Below are 15,527 nucleotides of genomic sequence, written 5' to 3'. Positions count from 1 at the left end.
TCCTGAAACCCTCTCAATCCTTCTTTGGCAATCCTATATTAAGTGAATATGGCAGCCTAGCCTATTAGAATGTTACAAAAACAAAAAACACACCAAAAAAAAAAAAAAGAAAAAAGAAAAAGAAAAACCAAAAAAAAAAAAAAAACCAAAAAAGAAAAAAAAAATTTTAAAGAAACAAAACCTCAACTCCGATTCACCACAAAAAAAAAAACAAAAATAAAAAAAAACACAAAAGAAGAAAAGAACCACAAAAGAAACAAAACAAAACCCCAACCCCGCTTTGCCACAAAAAAAAAAAAATAGAGAAAAAAAACAGAAAAGAAAAAAAAAATCAAAAACAAAACCCCAACTCTGCATTGCCCCCTGTGGGGCCGGCAGGAGGCAACTCTTTGCAGGAAGGTCACTGGAGCACTTCCTGGAGGGAGATAGGATCAGCTTGGAAGAGTCATGGAGTCACAGTGTGTTGGGCTTCCTCTAGCCCTGCTGACATATCTGATGTGGTTCCCTGTATCACAGAGCTGTTACAACGCACTCTGTGCTAGTGGTGTGAGCAAATGTCTCATTCAGGAGCTATGCCAGGGCGGGCCTGGACAAGGAAATTGTTCCTGCTCTAAAGAGTGTACGCTGTGTCTTGGGGCACTTTGGGACAAGTGCTGGGGTTGTGTTGGTATGTGTCATCCTCAGAAGTAAAGTGACACTCCTCCCACTTCAAGAGCACAGTAGAAGAACTGTATGAGCCTATCCCCTCTCTCTTCTGGGCACTCACAGAAGGACACACCCAGTTGATTTGGAGCATTGTTTCCTTCCCTAGTGCAGAAGAACTTTCAGAACATGAGAACCTGGTTTCTATTTTAGAAACTGTGAACCAGCCTCATCACCCAAATGTGTCTGTTCCTAAAAATAATGTTCATGCACAGAAAACAAAGGGGCATGATCTCCCTGATATATGACTGTTAACAAAGGGAGACAGCGAGACAGTAGAGACCAAGTCTGTGAATACTCTATATGTTCTTGATACATTGTATATTGCATATATGTCTACCTGACCTAGACAAGGGATAGAAAAACAGGTCGTCAGATATCACAAGAAATGTACACACTGCCCTACTATGTAACTGCACCCTTTTTGCACAACACCTTGTAAAAAAATTTATGTTCAATTAATAAAAATAAAATAAAATAAATAACGTTCATGGCCCCTTATTCCGGTGACAAAGAGCAACTGTTTACTGTGGTCTAGTTTCATGACCGCATGTCCATACATAGTGTAAAATATCCTGTGAGTCCATGGGAGCATCCAAGTACCGCTGGTTTCATAATGCCTGCTGTTAGTGCATCGGTCCCGAATGCTTGGACTACAGAAGTTAGACTGTCAAGTGTATGAACTTTATATTTCAAAGAAGACAAACGTAAATAGAAAGCATCTTAGAAAGAAATTTGTGCGCATGAGAGTTCCTCAGAGAATCGACCCGTGGCCTCAGCGTGCCAACAGGTTATGAAGATGTCAAGAATCTGGATTGCATTACCTTTAAGGTATGGTATATCCAGGGATGTCTTCAGTTACAGAGTTATAGCTGCTCTTGTTCTTTATTCCCCACTGGTAACATAGCTTTACCTTTGGACACTTGTATAACTTTGGTCATAAGGGCAACAGGTACACAGAGAATTCCTAAAAGATCTAAGTTTGTAACAAAGCCTGATGATCTTTTCTTTGGTATTGAAGAGCTTTCTGTCTTCAAAATTATAGCATTAAACTGTTAACATGAACAATGATTTCCTGACCTGCTACTGAATATGTCATTCTTTATTGTTCCCTGGTAGTGTTTATGTACTCTGTAAGTATAGTAGATATTCAAATATATTAGTGTAACAGCTCACATGAAAATTACCATAGGAAATTTAAGTTGAACATCTTTCCTTCATTTTAGACAGCGAAAGCTTATTGTATTTATAATTTAAAAATCTGTAGTAGAATCTATCCCGTGATACATTTGTTGACAGTACTTTACTGAAAATTTGTCATTCTCTTCCATTCTCTTCCCGAAGTGCTGATATAGGTAATGGTCATCCCTATGAATTTCAAGGTACCTACACCTTTTCAACAACACTAGATACATGTGAGATTAGGTGAATAGCCAAGTGAGGCATTTGTTTGAGCTAAGATGTCAGCTTTGAGAGCAGTGGGGCTTTGGAATGACTGTCCACTTGGATTTCACATGGGTCCCAAGGGAAGAACATGTATTCCTATAGGGAGCAGCATAAGTAAAGTCAAAGCTATACTGGGAAAAGAAACTAAACCCAGCACTAACAAGTTGGTGCCTAGTTCAGTAGACACAATGTGATCAGATGGAAACTGAAGATGTGTGTCTACAGGAGAGGGTAAAAATGCAGGGAGCTATAATGGGAACCACTTACAGCAGTTTATGTTAATTGCCTTGGTTATTTTTGAAATTTTCCATTAATTAAATTTCTAGCTACATCTGATTCCCCCCCCTCCCCCCCCAGGGCCTGAGCACTGTCCCTGAGTTCGTTTTGCTCAAGGCTAGCACTCTACTCCTTGAGCCACAGCGCCACTTCTGGCCATTTTCTATATATGTGGGGCTGGGGAATCGACCCCAGGGTTTCATGTATGTGAGGCAAGCTCTCTTGCCACTGGGCTATATTCCCAGTCTCCTGAAGTTCTTTTTAAACACATATCATACTGGGAGGCTAGAATGCTCTTTACTAAAAATATCCTACACAGCTATACAAACGGCTTTTTTTAAAAACAATGTTTCAATAGAGTTAAGCTGAAGTACGATATGTCCTTCATAGGAATAAAACTCTACCTTCAAGAGCCAATCTAAGACATTAATATTTCTATTATACAGATAATTCCTTGGATTACCAATTTTTTCTAGGTAATATGGGAATTACAAGTACTTTAAAAAATACTTCTTTAAAACACATATTTTAGTATATAAAAATAGATCATATTTGGATACATTTGTATATGGATTATTTGAACACTAGTTGTTAGATCATTTATTACACTGTAAATATTATAAATATTAAAGCCCTGGGGCCGGGAATATGGCCTAGTGGTGGAGTGCTTGCCTGCCATATGGAAAGCCCTGGGTTTGATTCCTCAGTACCACATATATAGAAAACACCAGAAGTATCACTGTGGCTCAAGTGGCAGAGTGCTAGCCGGGAGCAAAAAGAAGCCAGAGAGAGCACTCAGGCCCTGAGTTCAAGCCCGAGGACTGGCAAAAAGAAAGAAAAACAATAAAAGCCTTGATATTTTCCTGTTCTTTCCAATAAATCTAATGAACATTCAAGGTACTTTGGCCTTTTGAGAGGCTGAGGGTTAGCTCATTTATACAATTGATACTTAGATATTAGTATGTCCTTTTTTTTTTTTACTTGAAGTACGTTTGTCTAAAAGTGCCTGAAATCGGGGCTGGGAATATGGCCTAGTGGTAGTGTGCTCGCCTCGCATACATGAAGCCCTGGCTTTTGATTCCTCAGCACCACATATACAGACAAAGCCACAAGTGGTGCTGTGGCTCAAGTGGTAGAGTGCTAGCCTTGAAGAAAAGAAGCCAGTGCTCAGACACTGAGTGCAAGCCCCAGGACTGGCAAAAAAATAAAAAGAACAAGACAGTGAAGAAGAGGGAGACAGAGAAGAGGGAGGGAGGGAGGGAGGGAGGGAGGGAGGGAGGGAGGGAGGGAGGGAGGGAGGGGGAAGAGATAATGAATGAGAATCAGATGTTTTGGTATTTTTTGCCTAATTGGGGGCTTGTGAACTCAGGGCCTAGGCAATGTCCCTGGCTTTGGGCTCAAGGATTACACTCCACCATCTGAGCCCCTGCACCACTTCCGGGCTTTTTCTATGTCTGTGCTGCTGAGGAATCCAAACCAGGGTTTCATGTATGCATGTTAGGCAAGCACTGTACCGCTAAGCCACATTCTCAGCCCTTGGATGGTTTGGGCCCTGTTTTTCTTACCACCTGCTCACAAAAGCCACCTTCAGGTATGGCTGAACATGCCTCAGAAATTTGCCTCTGACAAATTCCCTATTTGATAGATTTCATTCAAGTTGACTTTGTGCTCACCTATAACATGGCAGCCATTCCTTCCTCCTAGTACACAAGGAAAAGAATAGCCACACAGTAGCAGGTGCAGGGATGAAGAAAACCAAAAGTCTAATGTCCTTTGGCACATAGAATACACTCTCAAGTCTCAGTCATAATAGGACAAAAAGGCCAAGTACAATGTTCAAGGTTCCTCGCTCGTTCTGGTGAGGACAGTCTGGCCACCGTCTGTCTAGGAAGAACCTGTATTGATTCCATGCATATCTACCATATCTACCGATATTACGGTTGTGTCCCAATATTATGCCCTCCTGACGTTTCCTTACTGGATAACTGCATTATGTTAGAGGCCCTCCTGCTCTATGCACTGAGCTGTTTTTCTCACAAGGTCCTCACCTCCCCACTCCTGATACTGAGCCAGCAGGATCCACACAAGTGTCAGGAGGCCATGCAGGATGTTTGCAAGAGGGATTTAAGAGTGCAAAACATAGACTTTGCTCTCAAGAGGTGTTCTGACATTATGAGAAGAGGAGCCAGGAGGGCAGAACTTTCCTAGCATGCTGGACATGTGTCTTCCAAAATGGGTACGTGGGGCAGACTAGAGTGAAGGCGTCCTTGGTAGTTCCAGTTCCAGTGCTCATGGGCACAGTGGACTATAAGGAGGGCTTGGCTCCACCATTGCCATTGTGACTCATCTGGGAGAAGAGGTCCTCCATTTTCTCCTGCCAAAGGTCCCCTGGGAGCTCAGGACATGGAGGGCCCTCAGGCCCAGTCCTGCTGTGAGGAGAGGTCTGTTTCAGCACTGTCCCATAGCCCATAGTGCTCACTATACTGGCAGGACTCAGTGACGGGCTTGAGTGACACACCAAACTGGCTCCCCGGACAGAGTTGCTCCTTAGGTAGGAGGAGGGCTGCCACCTCTTGGGTAATAGGAAGCAGCTCAGACTCCAGGAGCTCTACAGGGAAAGAATACCATCAGGTAGCCCAAGGGAGGTCCCACCTTGCTGGCCTTCCCAATGGTTTGCCAAATGTCAGATCTAGGCTGGGACGACCTGGACATGGGCATGGGGCAGAGTAGATTATGACCCACTGTGGGTGGCAGGCTCAGGTACTCTGCTGGGAGTTAAGTATGAAGAGCAAGCTTTCAGCACTATGTGGTCTTTCCTTAGCCTGCTTCCCAGCTACCAGGGGATTACCTTTAGCGGACATCACCACAAGTTGTACATGGTCCACTCAGGGAAAAGCCCCCTCCATGCTTGTGCAGAGCTATGGCAATGTGGTTGTGTTAGCCAGGCTTTCCTCATAAGGGACAGCGATTGAGACTGATAGGAATTCTTTTTTCTAACAAGGCCTGGCCCAGTGGAATTCGGACTGCTCAGAGCAACGTCTTCTGGTCCACCTAGTGAGGTTAGGTCTTGTCCATTCTGACTGGCCTCACCTGAATCCTCCTAACCTCTGGTTCCTCCTTCATGTGAAGATGGAGAGGCAAGTGCCCAAGTTGTGTCTCCGCCCCAGGTTCTGGATTTTGAGGCTTAGTTTGAGCGCCCTGCTGAAAGCTGGAGGGCTCTGTCTTCTCTGATAGATAGGACCTCCCGGCCCTTAACCTGGATTGTGACCTGGGGAGATGCTCCAACCAAGTTGAGAGTGATGCTGGGTACAGTAAAGGTTGATGAGCACGCACTCCAGAACCCCAAAGTCGGCCTGGCCAACACCTTCTGACTACACCCTCTAAACTCTTCCTTCCCCCAGCCCCCAAGCAGGGAGAAAAAGGCCCACTTGTTGGTGCACGTCTACTTGTTACCCTTCCTTTCTGCTAGCCTATGGCCATGTGTCAACATAATTCCAGGTAGTGTAGGGATGAACTTGCAAGAACCCTTCCTGTCCTGAGGAGCCTCACAGAGGATCCCTGTTATAGGTGCGCACCACATATGCATCATGCAGGCAGAAGAGGGTGTTTCTGGCCAGGTACAGCACTCCCCAGGGCAGAAGACAGCTGGATGGTGCTCCAGTCCTGAGATCCATTCAGGTCCATTAACTCACCCATTTCTGAGGCTAGCCCAGCTCTCTGTGTAGCCTGGCAAGGAAGGCAGCAGCCTCTTCAGGGCTGTCTGGATGTTGTCCTTGTATTGAATCTCAGGGAAGCAGTGCACCCAGGAACTAAGAGTTCCAATCTGGTCCTTGGCAGACACGTCTGGCTGTAGCCATTGGTGACACAGCTCATGAAGCCAGGCTAGTGCCTCTTGGGGTTCTGTTGCCTCTTCCTAGAGGAAGCACCAGAATTGGAGGTGTGCATCTCCAGGTCCCACAGGATGGCTTCTTACTCCTCCTCATAGTTTTCCAGCTTCACCACCACACACATCTTCTGCAGGTTCGTGGCCAGGGAAGCCCAGCACAGTAGTTCCCATCAGGAGTACCAGGTCAGAGCTTGGAGGCCAGTGCCTGTCTCTAGGCAGGAATAGTATGAGGCGACTCAAGTAATAATGAAGGATCGGTGAATGCTTATGGATATCTATTATGTATTTGTTTTTCCAGTCCTGGGGCTTGGACTCAGGGCCCGAGCACTGTCCCTGGCTGCTTTCTGCTCAAGGCTAGCACTCTACCACTTGAGACTTCTGGCCTTTTGTGTCAATGTGGTGCCGAGGAGTCGAACCTAGGGCTTTATGTGTACTAGGCAAGCACTCTGGCAACTTGTCCACATTCCCACCCTCGATATCTATTATATGCTCTGCTGCTCCATCCTGTTTCCAGTCGAAGGCAGATGAGCAAACAGGTGCAGACAGGCAGGCACTATCCCGGGCCTGCAGGTCTGTAAGTCCTGGTTGAGTCTCCTCTTACTGGCCCTATTCTCCTTCCTTTTCCTCCTGAGTGCTGTGATAACAGATGTATGCCACCATGCCTGGCTCCCTGACCTCTGTGGCTGGGCCTGCACAGTGTCTCTAGACAGGCTGCCTCAGAGGCCTAGAAACATCTCTACCCCACATCTTGCTTTCCACCTTCCCGCTCCAGCTAGTGGAAGCCGCCTCCTGCCTAAACATCAGCAGCATGGGTACCCGCTCCCTCACCGCTCAGACATTCTCTCAGATTTCTCCTCTCCTTCCCCAACAGCACTCGCTCCTGATCTGCTTGGTCCTCAGGGGCCGCCTCAGCCCGCCTAGTTCTCCCTCAGCCACCCTGTGCAATAGTCACCCGTGGACCAGCTCCCAGGCAGCCTCCTTCCCTGTCTCAGCCCCATCACTGAAGCCATCAGCCCCGAGATTTGGGGACCGCGGGGTGGGAGGTGATGTGGGACCTTCGGTGGACCAGGAGTCCCACAGGAAGGTCCTTGTGGATCCCGCCCCGTCCAGGTGGCGGAAGCTCTGAATCTCAGTTTCCCCACGTGCAGACCGGGGCGGAGCTCCCCCTGGTCAGCGAAGCTCCTGCCCCACCTCCGAGTTCGGGGCGCAGGGCCCCAGCCTGCACGAAGCCCCGTGGTTGGCTTCCCCTACCAGCGCGGCCTGACCTCCGCGCCTCCAGGTGGTGTCAGCCCCACGGAACGCTCGTGTCACTGCCCGCCAGGCGGCCAGGCTCGAACCTGCGAGGGATCCGGAAACCCACTTGCCAGAAGCCGAGGCGGCTGCTTCTGCGCTGGGCTCCCAGGGAAACCGCGGCAGCACCGTGGCAGCCGGCAGCTGGACCCCAAACCCCACGCCAGCCCAGAGCCCGCCGGGATGTTGAGGCGCCCGGGAAGACTGCGTCCACGCCAGCCTGCTGCCCAGGCCCTCGCTCCGGAATGCGAAGCCCCGCCCTCACCGCGGAGCTCCGGGCGCCGCCCCTGCTCTCGAGCATGCGCACTCCGCCTTCGTCCTCCCGAACGGACTCCATCACCCAGAATCCTTTGAACCCCCCGAGGCTCCGCCCCTCATTCCCAGTCCCTCCCTCACCGGCCTGGATTCCGGTGCCCTTGATGCTCCCCCTCGGCCCCTGGGCGGAGCTCTGGCCGTGACGGGAACCCGTACTCGGTTCGTTTCGCCTCACTCGCGCCTGGGATCTCGTGTCCTGGACGAGCGGCAGGCCCTTAGCGCTGGCCCGAGGAGGGCGGGAGCGCCCGCAGCGGTGCCTTCCGGACTGCGCTTCCGCGCCCCCCAGTGGCCGGGTCTGTGGCGAGCGTTTCTCCACGGGGTGCGCAGGGATCTGCACCAGCCGCCGCCCTCCTGCGACGTGGGCCTCCGCCCGGTGCCTCACCCCGCTCCCGGTCGAAGGCGCCCCCTCCTCTGCTATGCGCGCTGAGTCCCAGCCCGAGGCTCCGGCGCAGTCAGCCGGCCTCGTTCCCCTGTGGGGCGCCTTGTGTGGAGCGGGACTGGCCTGGAACTCACGCCCCGCGTGGTGCGCGGCCTCGTGTAGAGGCCCTCGGGGCTCAGGGGTGCGGGCGCGGGTCTCCTGGACACGTTATGTCGATGTGCTCACCTGTTGGAGGATGGGTCTGGCTGTTGTGGATGGAGCGGTGTAACTGCATGTTTTAGGTCGACAGCCTTCCTCCTGGGTCATCCACAGGCCAGGCCACGGTCGCCCCTTCCCACCCAACCTGCACGCACCCGTAGCCCCAAGTGAGTCACGAACATGTTGCTGCAGCAGTCAAGATCCCAGTCCCTTCCCACGCCTCCTCCTGGTGCTCAGCTAGACAATGTCTTGTCCCTGGCTACGAGCCAGCTATAGGATGTTTTCCCTGGCTAAGAGCCAGCTATAGAATGTCCTGCCCTGGCTGCCTGATACACAGTGTCCAGCTGTGGCCACAAGAGATTTCCTCCTCCCAGCTCCTTCTCCTGCCCTCAGCCTCCCTGGTAATCCTAATGACCTCGCTGCCTGAGAGCAGGCTGCCACTCCTCTATCCTGGGAAAGCTAGTCTGTCAGCTTAGGCTTACACTAAAGTGTTTTCTTCCTAGGTGACTGTGTGTCTGTGTGGTTTTGGGGTTAGTGCTTACAGGGCCAGGACTTGCGGGAAGCATACCGCTACACTCACGGCCGTGCCAGTGAGGAGTACGAGTGCTATGTCATCCCGGAGGAGGAGGAGGAGGAGGAAGCTGCCGATGTCTTCTGTGTCACCTGCAAGACTCCGCTTACAGCTGTGGAGAATTCACATGAGCACAAGGACCACCACGTGACCCCACTGGAGAAAGCACTGGAAAGCATCAGGGTAAGAGGGTCATGTGTGTGTATGTGGGGGGGGGGGGCTCAGGAAAGAGACAGGGCAAAGGCGGTATTCACACCTCCTCTGTGATGCCCTGGCAACAGGATGAAATCCACAAGTACATGTGCCGACTGGAAAAGCAGATTATCCACATGGAAAACTTTGCGAGTCACCTGGAAGAGGTTTTCATCATGGTGGAGGTGAGAGCATGTCTGACAGCCATGGGGGTGTCCAGCACCTTATAGGATGGCGGCCCCTCCATGCCACCCTCCCTCCTCTTCATCCCCACCCCTTCCTCTGCACCTGGGCACATACAGACACGCAGGTTGCCAGCATTCTGCGCTCGCTCTTGGCTCTAAATGGGGACCTCAGCGTCCATACATCCCAGGTGCTTCTCATGAATTGTCCCCTCGATTAAAGACAGCACCCCACCCCTCCTTTCTGCATGTCACATTTGTTGGGCAGTTCCCACTGGCCACAATTCTGCTCCACATCTCCTCTTTCCCCTTGTGGGTGGGATCTAGTTGGTGCTGAGGTTTATGGGAAGTGAAGATCGGGAAGTTCAGGATGTGAAGATCAGGAAGCTTTGACAGCTCAGAAGGAAATGTAGGAAGGCCTCTGTTCCACATTAAGGTAGAGGTCCCCAGCTGATTGTCATGGCAGTAGGAGGCAGCTAAAACTGAAAAGGACTGTGGAATACTGCCAGGTTGGCGACTCCTCCATCCTGGCAGAACAATGACCTCCACTATATCCCGGGCACTGAGGCCGAGACTGAGATCAGCTGTCTTGCAGGAGAACTTCAGAAGACAGGAACAAAACGTTCAGTCACATTACAATGAGATCTTGGAAACACTTGCACAAAAATATGAGGAAAAGGGGCTGGGGATATGGCCTAGTGGCAAGAGTGCCTGCCTCATATACATGAGGCCCTGGGTTCGATTCCCCAGCACCACATATACAGAAAATGGCCAGAAGTGGCGCTGTGGCTCAAGTGGCAGAGTGCTAGCCTTGAGCAGGAAGAAGCCAGGGACAGTGCTCAGGCCCTGAGTCCAAGCCCCAGGACTGGCCAAAAAATATATATATATATATATATATGAGGAAAAAATACAGGCTCTCGGGGAGAAAAAGAAAGAGAAGCTGGAGGCCGTGTATGGATAGCTGGTCAGCTGTGGAGAAAGCCTGGAGACCTGCAAAGAACTGATGGAGACCATAGAAGAGGTGTGCCATGAGGACAAGGCTGACTTCTTTTTAAAAAAAAAAAAAGATATAATTCAACAGTAGAGTATCTCAGAGGCCTAAGATCTATTGTCACAGTCGCACACACACACACACACACACACATACACACACAAAAGATAGGCTACCCCAAGCCATTGACTCTTTTTTTTTTTTATTAATTGGACATAATTTTTTTTACAAGGTGTTGTGCAAAGAGGGTGCACTTACATAGTAGGGCAGTGTGTACATTTCTTATGATATCTTACGACCTGTTTTTCTATCCCTTGTCTAGGTCAGGTTGACATATATGCAATATACAATGTATCAAGAACCTATACAGTATTCACAGACTTGGTCTCTACTGTCTCTCCGTCTCCCTTTGTTAACAGTCATATATCAGGGAGATCATGCCCCTTTGTTTTCTGTGTTCTAGGCTTGTCTCACTCAACATTATTTGTTCGAGTTCTGACCATTTCCCTGCGAATAACAGTATTTCACCATTCCTAATCGCTTTGTAGTATTCCATTGTGTATAAGTACCATATTTTTTGGATCCATTCGTCTGGAGGGGCATCTGGGTTGTTTCCATATTTTAGCTATTGTGAATTGTGCCGCGATAAACATGGAAGTACAAATGCCTTTTTGATATCTTGGATTTTGCTGTTTAGGATAGATGCCTAGGAGTGGTATGGCTGGGTCATAGGGTAGGTCTATATTGAGCTTTTTGAGAAACCTCCATACTGTTCTCCAAAGTGGTTGTACTAATTTGCACTCCCACCAACAATGGAGAAGGGTTCCTCTTTCCCCACAGCCCCTCCAGCATTTGTTGTTGCCTGAGTTCAGAGTATAGGCCATTCTAACTGGGGTGAAGTGGTATCTCAGGGTTGTTTTTATTTGCATTTCCTTTACTACCAGCGATGTTGAACATTTCCTCATATGTTTCTTTGCCATTTTTATATCTTCTCTTGTGAAGTCTCTCTTTAGCTCTTTTGCCCATTTCCTAATAGGTTTATTGGGCTTGGAGGGGCTTAGTTTTTTGAGTTCTCTGTAGATGACCGATATCAGTCCTTTGTCTGTTGCTGTGCTGGTAAATATCCTTTCCCATATGGTTGGCTGTCTTTCTATTTTGGTGGCTATGTCCTTAGCTGTGCAGAAACTTTTTAATTTGTAGTAGTCCCATTTGTCGAGTCTTTCCCCTATTTGTTGTGCCCCTGGGACTCTATTCAGGAAGTTCCTTCCTGTGCCTATAAGTTCTAGTGTCTTTCCTACTCTGTCCTTCAGTAGTTTTAAGGATTCAGGTCTGATATTGAGGTCCTTGATCCATTTTGAGTTGATCTTGGTGCATGGTGATCGGCTTGGGTCTACTTTGAGTTTTCTGCATATGGCTGCCCAGTTCTCCCAGCACCAGTAGTTGAAGAGGCTATGTTTATTCCATTGTTTGTCTTTAGCTCCTTTGTCGAATATCAGTTGGCTGTAAGAGTGTGGTTTTATTTCTGGGTCTTCAGTTCTAATCCATTGGTCTTCCGATCTGTTTTTATACCAATACCATGCTGTTTTTGTTATGATGGCCTTGTAGTAGAGCTTGAAGTCAGGTATTGTGATACCTCCTGCACTGCTTTTTTTGCCTAGAATTGCTTTGGCTATTCTAGGTTTTTTGCTGTTCCATATGAATTTATGGATTGGTTTCAGTGAAGAATGTGGCTGGGATTTTGATAGGTATTGCATTGAATTTGTATAACAATTTGGGCAATATGGTCATTTTCACTATATTGATTCTGCCTACCCATGAGCATGGGAGGTCTTTCCATCTCCTTGTGTCTTCTTTGATTTCCAAGGCTGACTTCTTAAAGGTGGGTGACGAAGCAAGGAGACGTACAGGGGAGACACCGATCAGTCGTGGTTAGGGGAGCCGAGGTGCCCAATCAATTTTGTGTTTTGTTGGTTTGGGAGTTACTAGGATTTGAACTCAGGGCCTCACACTTGCTAAGGAAGCTCTTAACCACAGCTCCATCCCCTGGAGTTGGCTTTTGTGGTCTGTGTCCCTGTGACTCCACTGGATGTTCGAGACTGGGAAACTGGCTGTCTGCCTGCATGGCTCAGCCATGAGTGGACACGCTAGCTCAGACACAGCTGACCCTTGCTAGCCACTATTGCACCCACCTTTGTTTCTCTGTCCCTTATCCTGGAGCTGAGCAAAAGTAGCACCCTGGGAGCTTTCTGGCCACCTCAGCTTTTGGGGCTCCAGGGCTGGGAGTCAGGGAGACGTGAAGGCTAAGAAGGGTGCCTCCCACTTTCCAGTTACAAGGGTAATGATTATATACCTTACCTTTTTTTTTTTTTTTTTTTTTTTTGCTGTTCCTGGGACTTGAACTCAGGGCCTGGGCACTGTCCCCTATCTTCTTTTGCTCAAGGCTAGCGCTCTACCACTTGAGCCACAGCCCCACTTCTGGCTTTTCTGTGCATGTGGTGCTGAGGAATCAAACCCAAGGCTTCATGCATGGTAGGCAAGCACTCTACCACTAAGCCACACTCCCAGCCTACACCTTACTTTATAATCTCAGGCATGCATCCAAAAAAGATGCATTTCTCAATTTTCTCAAATCAAATTAAATCTAACCCGAACCATGTGCAGCTGGGCTGTGGGAATTCCAACTTCAGCCAGAGCAGGGGTTTCCTTTCTCACAAGGTCCACCAGCTGTGGGAAAGGTTCTTCAGCCAACAGAAACTTTCTGGTTACTGAGTATGGCTCCACACTGTCCCCCAAAGCCCAACTATACCTCCTTCCTGCTGTGTTTAGGGGTGACTAACGCTGAGAGTGATGTCAGGCCCAAGGAGAGCCAGAGACGCCCACACCTTTAAATCTACCATCACCAGTGCCATTATCTTTAAGACGCAGCCTGGGACATCAAAGGTGATATGCACACTCACTGTTGCTCACTGTTGCTTACCCCGTGAAAGCCAGACACACCCCAGCATCAGCAGCAGAGGACCCATCTTGTAACCAGCGGTGTTTCCAGTCAGTGAACCTGCCTGTTGTCTTCTAGTCAGTGGTCCAAAGGACACACTTGGTGGCTGGTTTCTAACTGCCCAGTTTTTAAGCATGTTCACATTGTCATCTATTTGAAAAAGAAAAGTCCCTTCCCAGACTGATGGACTATTTCTCTTCTGTCTTCCCTGCAGGATGCAGTGGCCATGGCTGACAGGTAACTCAGCTTCCCTCAGCCTCCCGTCTGCCCCCATGAGCAGCTTAGCGCTGAAGTGACAGCCTGAGGTGCCAAGGCCTAGAATTGACTCTCCGAGCCTCAGGGAGGAAGAGAGTATACACAGCAAGGCGAAGCCAGCAAGCCCTCCTCTACCTGGAGAAGGGGTCTGGAGGAAGCCTGGCCTCCCCCAGCTCTTCTAGGACCCAGACTGTGCAGCTGCAAAAGCAGGCCTACAGTCAGATGGGAGTTCAAACCCTGCTACTCCTGCCTCTCTGAGCAGGTTCACCAGGGCATTTACAGTTATTCTGTACAGTTGTATGAAAACCTAATAAGACAATGTCTATAAAGCAATGTGGACACAGGAACTTTAAAATGTAAGGATTAAAACCATGTTGATGTCAAATTCTGCCTTTGCCAGGAAAAAGGTACAAGGAGACCCAGAGCTCTGAATGAATAAACAGATCATTCTTAAAATTAAAAAAAAAAGTATAAAGAGCCAATCAATACTTGAGAAAATGCTCAACATCCTTACCTCCTAAAGGAAATACAAATCAAAATTATTACCAGGCATGATAATACATACTCCCAGCTACCTGTAATCCCAGTGACCCAAGAGGCAGGGATAGGGTTGTGATTTGAGGCTGATCTAGGCAAAACTTAATCTGCCAAGCTTGGTGTTGTGGTTCACAACTCTAATCCCAGCACAGGAAACATAGGAGGTGGGGAGATTTACATTGAGATTCATCTCACTTCAGTGAAAATGACTATCATCAAGAAAACAAACAATCCAGGTGCCAAGAACTCACATCTGCAATTCTAGCTACTCAGGAGACTGAGATCTGAGAATTGCAGTTCAAAGCCAGCCTGGGCAGGAAAGTCTGTGTGACTCTTTTCTCTAATTAAACACCAGAAAAGGGACTGGGAATACTGTGGCTCAAGCGGTAGAGGGCTAACCTTGGGCAAAAAGAAGCCAGGGACAGCGCTCAGGCCCTGAGTCCAAGCCAGGACTGGCAAAAAAAAGAAAAGAAAAAGAAAAAGAAAAAAGAAAACTGGAAGTAGTATTGTGGTTCAAAACTGGAAGTGGCGCTGTGGCTCAAAGTCGTGGAGCATTAGCCTTGATTGAAAAAGCTCAAAGACAGCACGCAGGCCCAGAGTTCAAGCCCCATGACTTATGACAAGAAAGAAAGGGAGGGAGGGAACAAATAGCTAGGCACCAGTAGCTCACCTCTGTAATCCTAGCTGAGACAGAAGATTTTGGCTTGAGGCCAGCCTGAGCAGACAATCTCCCCAGACCCTCTCTCAACAGAGAGCTGGACGGGGTGAAACCCTTGACATCACAGCTAGGAGGGGACACCTCAAGTAGGTGGATTGCATCAGGCCTGAGCCTGGGCAGGAAAGGAGAGCATAGCAGAACTGGAGGCCTAGCCACTTACACCCCAGGACACCCCCCCCCCCCATGTTGTGAGTGTGCCTTTGTGTACCAACAGACTCGGGAAGTTCCTGAAAACAAAGACAGATGTGGAGATCTTCACACAACCCGACTTCGAAGACCAGACCTTGGACTTCACTGAGGTGGAGCAGCTGATGGGGGCCCTGAATACTGTCCCAGGTGGGGACTCTCAGCTGTGTCCTCAGGGGTGGGGGTGGGGCGGCAAGGGAGCTTTGACATTGGATTTGTCCTCTAATATCTCTTATAGTGCCTAACACTACATCATGAACCCTGGGCACCCCATTACACTGCACCTCCTTGCAGCTTACTCAGGTTGCACAACAAAATCTTTGTTTGTATTGAACAGGAATTCCTGGTTTCTTCCTCCCTCCAGCTCCTGGGTACCACTGATCTAGTCTCTACCCCTTTTTATTTATT

At 48.7% G+C, this 15,527-nt stretch overlaps 1 protein-coding gene across 1 annotated transcript; it reads left to right on the top strand.

Annotated features, from left to right (window-relative positions):
- The first annotated feature begins 12,297 nt into the window (after positions 1–12,297).
- LOC125345144 (fibronectin type III and SPRY domain-containing protein 2-like) lies at positions 12,298–15,527 on the top strand. The gene is made up of 3 exons (XM_048337377.1): positions 12,298–12,307; positions 13,638–13,660; positions 15,148–15,527. The coding sequence occupies exons 2-3, from the start codon at positions 13,650–13,652 to the stop codon at positions 15,362–15,364; spliced, it is 228 nt and encodes a 75-aa protein (XP_048193334.1). The 5' UTR covers positions 12,298–12,307; positions 13,638–13,649; the 3' UTR covers positions 15,365–15,527.

This window comes from Perognathus longimembris, unplaced genomic scaffold (genome assembly GCF_023159225.1).
Source record: "Perognathus longimembris pacificus isolate PPM17 unplaced genomic scaffold, ASM2315922v1 HiC_scaffold_5345, whole genome shotgun sequence".
NCBI lineage: Eukaryota > Metazoa > Chordata > Mammalia > Rodentia > Heteromyidae > Perognathus > Perognathus longimembris.
The sequence above is the reverse complement of the archived record's forward strand: the minus strand, read 5'-3'. Positions and strand labels throughout refer to the sequence as shown.